General features: G+C 46.2%; 1 protein-coding gene across 1 annotated transcript in view; it reads left to right on the top strand.

Moving 5' to 3' along the window:
• KASH5 (KASH domain containing 5) overlaps positions 1-8315 on the top strand; it is a 109745-nt gene extending 101430 nt beyond the window's left edge. Inside the window, exon 14 of the mRNA XM_040433007.1 lies at positions 7858-8315. Coding sequence (XP_040288941.1) covers positions 7858-8059 — 202 coding nt within the window. The 3' untranslated portion in view covers positions 8060-8315. The remainder of the gene's footprint in view (positions 1-7857) is intronic.
• Positions 8316-8691: the final 376 nt, after the last annotated feature.

Raw genomic sequence — 8691 nt, forward strand, 5'->3', positions numbered from 1 at the left:
AACCCCCTTGGAACCTTATGTACGGCCGGCAGCAGGAAGCCAGCCACCGCCTATGATCTGCTCCCCCTGACCGAGCCTAGTACTCCTTCCCTTGATCTCTGCCTACCTAACGGCACGGCGGCCCGTGCCAGACTTTATTGAAGATGAGGAGCGTTTACCCCCAGCCGCGTGGGGAGCTCACGCTGCTCCCTGGCAGAATGCACCAGTGCGGGGGAGCCCCCCCCCTCAGCTAGGGCCGACCCACCGCCGGCTGGACACTCGTACCACGTGGGGAGCAGCGCCACTCCCTGGCAATGTGCACCGGATCAGAGGGAGCCCTTCCTTTACCGTGGGCCCCGGCCCCTGCTGGTTTGAATCGTGTGCCGCGTGAGGAGCCGCACAGCTCCCTGGCATTGTGCGCCGGTGCGGGAGTGCCCCCCCCCCCTCCCCTAGGGGCTGGTTGTTGTGACTGGAACCCGCTGGGAGACTGAAGCCTGACCGGACCTACCTGTGACCGTGAAGGCTGACCTCCCAGGCCGTGGCTGACCCGCGTGCGTAGACGTGACGCAACTACCCGTAGATGCCCACCCAGTGCCTGTAGTCAACGGGAGTGCGACCGAGTCTGTGGATGTGACCGACTAGCCCCTGTAGTCGTGAGGGGACCCTACATCGAGAGTAGCGGTAACGGACCATCGCCTGTAGACGTGGTAGTATTACCTCACGAGTCTGTTGACATGAGACTAATGCCTGCAGTCGTGGCAGGGCTTTCTAACGAGTCTGTAGTCGTGACAGACTAATGCCTGCAGTCGTGGCAGGGCTTTCTAACGAGTCTGTAGTCGTGACAGACTAATGCCTGCAGTCGTGGCAGGGCTTTCTAACGAGTCTGTAGTCGTGACAGACTAATGCCTGCAGTCGTGGCAGGGCTTTCTAACGAGTCTGTAGTCGTGACAGACTAATGCCTGCAGTCGTGGCAGGGCTTTATAACGAGTCTGTAGTCGTGACAGACTAATGCCTGCAGTCGTGGCAGGGCTTTTTTAAAAAAAAATTTCAATTTATTTATTTATTTTTCTTACAACTTCCCACCAAAGGCCGCGACTGTACGCGCCACCCTGCAAGACATGCGTCAGTGGCCTGAGCTTAGATAGGCCACCATACCCAGTCCCCTAAGTCCACGCGGGAGTAAAGGGGTGGCCCACGCATGCGCACCACACCTGACTCACCTGGCGGCCATGACAGCCACAAACCTCGCAGAATCGCAAAGTAGCCAACCACCTGTGGACCTGAATAAACAAGGACAGACATGTGAGTGAGCGAACCCCGGCTGAGTGATCCTTCAACCACGCAACCGCTCCCTAAATATCCACCGCCTTGTCGCGGCTGTGCCCCGACCCGAGCCACTAACTCCCCACGTACCGTATGTGCTATGGGCGGCCAGGCTACGTGCCCGAGGCGTAGTGGCAATCCCCCTTCCTTGAACCCCCTTATTTAATAAAGCCCTTTTTTTTTACCAACTGATGCCTGCCTTAGTACCTAGACACTAGTGCTGAGCAAGGAGCCCAGTACCTGGACTGCAGTACCAGTAACTGGTAACACTTTCACCTGTCTCAGGTGTGTTCAGACCTATGGCATTTCCAGCTTACCTCATATTGTTTTAAAAAAAAAAAAAAAAAATTACTCATTAACTTAGGTGGATATAGGTTAGGAATGTCACTACCACTGTGTCAGGCCCTACATGACAAAACACTGAGTGCATCTGGTTTTATAGACCAGTACAAACATGTTATCTGCTTCTTCCTACTGTTTACTAGTTATCTAGTTCATCCATTAACCAAATAGATCTGCAAATGATGTTGCATTCTGGTATTATGTCCCATACATGTATACAGTTTGATAAATCATTGAATTCAGAGTATCATTCCTGATCTGTTTGCTATACAGGATGCATGAAAATTTAACTAGTTATTTGGGCCGATGGCACATTATATAAAATTCACCCACTCATATGTTTTACACTAAACCTGTAAGAATGGTCTGCCTGTAGGTGTTGCCCTCTCTCAGCTAAGAACCTGCTGGAGTGCCGAAGGGCAGTAAGCCGCACTGTGAAGCCGGTGGGCGGCGTGAGCGCCATGGTATGAGCGGGAGTGCGACTGGCCGCAGCGGAGCAACAGGTGAGGGGTGACCGAGGAGGCTATTGCACCGTTAGCCTGGGGGACGCTGCATGTGAGCGGGGGAGCCTTAAACCGGATCGGAAAGTGCGGGCAGTCCCAGGTGCGGCTGGGGACCGCGGCCACACTCGGCCGCGTAACATGACATAAATAAACGAGACGGGTGGGCATCCCCCCGGCCTACCTATACTCCGCAGCGATGACCCCGACGCAGCCAACCACACGAATTAACGAGACACGCGACCTCTCTGGAAGGACAGCCAACCCACGAGCCGATTCGAAAGCATTCGAACCAACAAGTGGGGGCAGGAGAGCCAGGTTTAAATAATTAAAGCCCCGCCTCCCCTCACACAAACACGGCACTCTTAATTGCCTACCACTTAACAGGCCACAGACATCCCAGACAGACCACTAGTCGAGAGGATTGTTTGGTACACCGAGAAGCACGAGCAGCCCCTTCAGTTTTGTTGTCCACCATCTAGACACAGGTGGCACCTTCATTACACACCACTGTCTCTGCCTGAACCATTTTAAGGCACTTAGCAGAAGGAAATTTGGTGTCGCAGTGCCCATTACATGTCTTTCCATTGTCAGCCATCCACCATAGTCTTCGTTTGCAGTGGTGTCATGAACATGAAATTTGGACTGCTACACACTGGAATCATATAATCTTTGGCTAAGAATCCAGGTTCTGTTTAGGATCTGTCGATGATTGGATTCAGTATGGAGGCCTCAAGGTGAGCGCTTGAACCCTGCCTTTGCTGTAGAGTGACACACTGCTAGAACTGCTGGTGTGATGATCTGGGTAGACATGGCATACGACAATCACTGAACCCTAGTACTAATACAAGGAACACTAATAGCTCAGCAATATGTGCAGGACATCCTGCAGCCACATATCTTGTCTCTCATGGCAGGATTTCCAACTGGCATTTCTTAGCAGGATAATGCTCTCCATTCCCCAATGGGCCCCTGAGCAAGACGGGCCCCTAGTCCCAATTGCTTACACAAGTGGCACAGACTGCACTGCATATAGATAAGCATCATACCGCACCTCAATTAGCCCATGTTCATATAAAAAACTGGGTAGATTATTTAGCAAACTGCCCAGATTTTTATTATAGATGCATCAGATGGCTGAGATAACTTCTGGGTATAGAGGAAGGCCAGCCAGAATCATCTTTCCTTAGGGACCTGCCTTCTCAAAGTTGCTGCAGTTACCCCCATAATAAATAATCTTGCAGCGTCTTGCTGCTGTCTGCCACTGTTTGAGAAAGTAATATTTGCATGTTGCTGTTCAGTTGGCCTCCAAAATAAATTTTACTGATGGGCCCTAGGCACCCCAGTTTCCCACAAACGTATCCTCCAGATTGCAACACTCCCTTGCCTGTCCTTTCACCAGATTTATCGCCAATTGATAATTTATGGGACCAGCTTGGACGCCAGTGCAGGATCTACAGGCCCAACTGTAACATATGTCGGTAAATGTGCCGCAGGATATTATACAGAACCTGTATGCCTCCATGCCCCACCATATCTCATCTTCTATCTGGACTAGAAGCGGCCTAAGGCTGGGTTCACACGGGCGTTGAGGGTGACGTGCGGGAAAAGATGCGGGTGTGTTGCGGGAAAATGCGTGATTTTTCACCGCGAGTGCGAAGCATTTAATTCGTTTTTCACGCGCGTGAGAAAAATCGGCATGTTTGGTACCCAGACCCGAAACCGGACTTCTTCACAGAAGTTCAGGTTTGGGTTAGGTGTTCTGTAGATTTTATTACACTGCGTGCAGAATTATTAGGCAAATGAGTATTTTGACCACATCATCCTCTTTATGCATGTTGTCTTACTCCAAGCTGTATAGGCTCGAAAGCCTACTACCAATTAAGCATATTAGGTGATGTGCATCTCTGTAATGAGAAGGGGTGTGGTCTAATGACATCAACACCCTATATTAGGTGTGCATAATTATTAGGCAACTTCCTTTCCTTTGGCAAAATGGGTCGAAAGAAGGACTTGACAGGCTCAGAAAAGTCAAAAATAGTGAGATATCTTGCAGAGGGATGCAGCACTCTTAAAATTGCAAAGCTTCTGAAGCGTGATCATCGAACAATCAAGCGTTTCATTCAAAATAGTCAACAGGGTCGCAAGAAGCGTGTGGAAAAACCAAGGCGCAAAATAACTGCCCATGAACTGAGAAAAGTCAAGCGTGCAGCTGCCAAGATGCCACTTGCCACCAGTTTGGCCATATTTCAGAGCTGCAACATCACTGGAGTGCCCAAAAGCACAAGGTGTGCAATACTCAGAGACATGGCCAAGGTAAGAAAGGCTGAAAGACCACCACTGAACAAGACACACAAGCTGAAACGTCAAGACTGGGCCAAGAAATATCTCAAGACTGATTTTTCTAAGGTTTTATGGACTGATGAAATGAGAGTGAGTCTTGATTGGCCAGATGGATAAGCCCGTGGCTGGATTGGTAAAGGGCAGAGAGCTCCAGTCCGACTCAGACGCCAGCAAGGTGGTGGTGGAGTACTGGTTTGGGCTGGTATCATCAAAGATGAGCTTGTGGGGCCTTTTCGGGTTGAGGATGGAGTCAAGCTCAACTCCCAGTCCTACTGCCAGTTTCTGGAAGACACCTTCTTCAAGCAGTGGTACAGGAAGAAGTCTGCATCCTTCAAGAAAAACATGATTTTCATGCAGGACAATGCTCCATCACACGCGTCCAAGTACTCCACAGCGTGGCTGGCAAGAAAGGGTATAAAAGAAGAAAATCTAATGACATGGCCTCCTTGTTCACCTGATCTGAACCCCATTGAGAACCTGTGGTCCATCATCAAATGTGAAATTTACAAGGAGGGAAAACAGTACACCTCTCTGAACAGTGTCTGGGAGGCTGTGGTTGCTGCTGCACGCAATGTTGATGGTGAACAGATCAAAACACTGACAGAATCCATGGATGGCAGGCTTTTGAGTGTCCTTGCAAAGAAAGGTGGCTATATTGGTCACTGATTTGTTTTTGTTTTGTTTTTGAATGTCAGAAATGTATATTTGTGAATGTTGAGATGTTATATTGGTTTCACTGGTAAAAATAAATAATTGAAATGGGTATATATTTGTTTTTTGTTAAGTTGCCTAATAATTATGCACAGTAATAGTCACCTGCACACACAGATATCCCCCTAAAATAGCTAAAACTAAAAACAAACTAAAAACTACTTCCAAAAATATTCAGCTTTGATATTAATGAGTTTTTTGGGTTCATTGAGAACATGGTTGTTGTTCAATAATAAAATTAATCCTCAAAAATACAACTTGCCTAATAATTCTGCACTCCCTGTATTTTCCCTTATAACATGGTTATAATGGAAAATAATAGCATTCTTAATACAGAATGCTTAGTAAAATGTCCATTGAGGGATTAAAAATTTAACTAACCCATCCACTTGGTCGCGTAGAGGATCTCTTCTTCTTTCTTCAGTACCTGGGTAAAGGACCTTTGATGAAGTCACTGCGCTCATCACATGGTCCATCACCATGGTGGTGGATCATGTGATGGACCATGTGATTAGCGCAGCGACATCATCAAAGGTCCTTTACCCAGGTCCCGAAGAAAGAAGAGGAGATCCGCTACGCGACCAAGTGGACGGGGTGAGTTAAATTAGTATTTTTTTTTAACCCTTCCATTCTTAATTTACTTAGAATTCTGTATTAATAATGCTATTATTTTCCCTTATAACCATGTTATAAGGGAAAATAATAAAGATCGGGTCCCCATCCCAATCGTCTCCTTAGCAACCATGCGTGAAAATCGCACCACATCCGCACCTGCTTGCGATTTTCACACAGCCCCATTCACTTCTATGGGGCCTGCGTTGCGTGAAAAACACACAATAAAGAACATGCTGCAAGTGATGCGTGAAAATCACCGCTCATGTGCACAGCCCCATTGAAATGAATGAATGAATCCGTTCACCTCACGCATTGCATCCGCGCGGAAAACTCGCCCGTATGAAAGGGGCCTAACAGGATAGTAGAGCCTCCCTTCAATTGTAGTTTTCCTCAATAAACTTACCCTTTCACTCTAATATTGTAATCACTTACATATATCATCGTTACATTCACACACAAAGTGTCATTCCAGCAACCCACATATTACTGCAAAGAGTGATTGGCTGCAACAGTCACATTTGGGTAGTCTCAATGTCATCACTGCAGGACAGTAAAGGCGGATTTACATAGCACAACTGTTGGGCACATTATATTATCTGGAATGAACATCCCTATGAATGCACGTTCCTGGTAATAGGCCTGTGTGCTGCCAATCGCCTGTTGAATGAGCATTTCTATCTGGGTGAAATGATCTTTCATACAGCACATTAAATAATTATTTCTGGTCAGCAGATTGTGCTGTGTGAACAGAATTCTGCCGTCCAGAAACAATGAATCTGTATGAGAATAATTGATGCTTGTCCCCATACTGTGGAGGTGATTGCTGCATGTAAACACTGCTGTTTACCTCCACTAACAAGCAGGCAGTTATCGGGAAGGAACATACTTTCCCATTAATTGTCTGCTCAGTCGGGTAGTGTAAATCCGCCTTAACAGAGATTAGTGGGAGCACCAGACTGGCAGATCCTTTTACATGGTCCAGTTCTGTACCATATTGAATACTAATGAACGATAAATTTAAACATGAACAATGAACAATCATTACTACGATCATTCATTCCCCATACTTTAAGACTATGTCAACAGCATATCACCGGTTTACACAGTGGCTAGTGCTGCTGACTATTGGGGAAATTACTGCCCCCATAAACGAGTAGATCATGGGCCAATTCCTGACAATGAGCGTTTGTTCCCAAAAATTGATCATCTGCATGTGTAAAAGGGCCCTATGAGTTTTTTCTTGTTCTCTTATATCCCCTGCTATCTGCCAGATTTTTAGAGAACCTCTCTTAAGGCCTCTTTCAGATGAGCGTGACGGATTAGGTCCGAATGCGTTCAGTAAAACTCGCACCATTTTGCAAGCAAGTTCAGTCACTTTTGTCTGCAATTGCAATCAGTTGTTCTGTTTTTTCCAGGCGGGTTCAATGTGTTTTTCACGCGCGTGATAAAAAAACCTGAAGGTTTACAAACAAAATCTCTTAGCAACAATCAGTCAAAAACGCATTGCATCCGCACTTGCTTGCGGATGCAATGCGTTTTTCACGCAGCCCCATTCACTTCTGCGTAAAAAACACAGAATATAGAACATGCTGCGATTTTCACGCAACGCAGAACTGATGCGTGAAAAACAACACTCATGCACACAGACTCATTGAAATGAATGGGTCAAGATTCAGTGCGGGCGCTATGCGTTCATATCACACATTGCACCCACGCGGGAAAACTCGCTCGCGTGAAAGGGGCCTTAATATGTCTGTTCGAAGAAATACAGATTGGACAGTATCACTGTGCAAGGACTTATTTTACCAGACTGTGCAGGATACAAGAGCATAGTGTGCTGCGTTTTTGTATCCTTTTTTAACTAACATATACTTCAAATGGAGACATAAAATGTGATGTGAACCCAACCTTAGTGACGTATACTTTGCATTACATTTATTATAAATCCTATGATGAGTGATGTGGTTCCCTATGGCATTTGCTAGTTATCATATTGGAATTCTTTTCACGTCACTTATTCCCTGATACCATTCATTATATTTAGGTTATTTTCAGAGGAAGGCTGCTCCTTGGCTCCCTTTATTCCAAAGATGAGATCTTACTTTTCCACTCGGAGACTTTTCCTGGTGATTCTTCTCTACACCTTGATCTTCTCCATATGGTCTGGAGAGAACATCTGGACAGTTGTATCAACAATTCTGTGGCCTCACCTCAAACTGCAACATCTGAAGCTGCCACCAATTTAGTTCTCCCCTGGACTGTAGTAAGAGGAATAACTAATATGTACTACAGTTATTATCTCTCAGCAAGAACTAAAACGCTGGCTAAGAGCAAGTTTAAATATGTTCAAGTTCCTGTTCCATAACCTTGCATGTCTATTCTCTACATTGTCTGAATTTACTCGTCCTTCCATGCCAGTTGTCCTATAATTTAAACTAACTGATCATTTATTGGATTACAAGTTTTGCCAAGATGGAAATTTATCTAAACTGATGCTAAGAAAAGTGGAGGAACGGTCTATAACAACCAGACTCCAGCTTGGTAATGGTTGGAGTCTGGTTGTTATAGACCCTTCAGAGGCCCTTTGGAAGAGTAAAGCAAGCCATGGGCCACTGCTACACCTTGAGGGCTCATGTACACGGTCATAAGTGTATTGCCGTCCGCAAATCGCGGCAGAGTGCATGCTGCCTTTTTTTTTTTTCTCCTACAGAAATGTCCTATCCTTGTCCGCAAAACAGACAAGTATAGGACATATTCTATTTTTTTGTCCCATTGAGAGGAATGATGACTGTAACAACAACCGTGTGCGTGACCCCTTAGGCCTCTTTCACACGAACTATACGAATTGGCTCCAGATGCGTTTAGTGAAACTCGCACC

Source organism: Bufo bufo, chromosome 1 (genome assembly GCF_905171765.1).
Source record: "Bufo bufo chromosome 1, aBufBuf1.1, whole genome shotgun sequence".
NCBI classification, from domain to species: domain Eukaryota; kingdom Metazoa; phylum Chordata; class Amphibia; order Anura; family Bufonidae; genus Bufo; species Bufo bufo.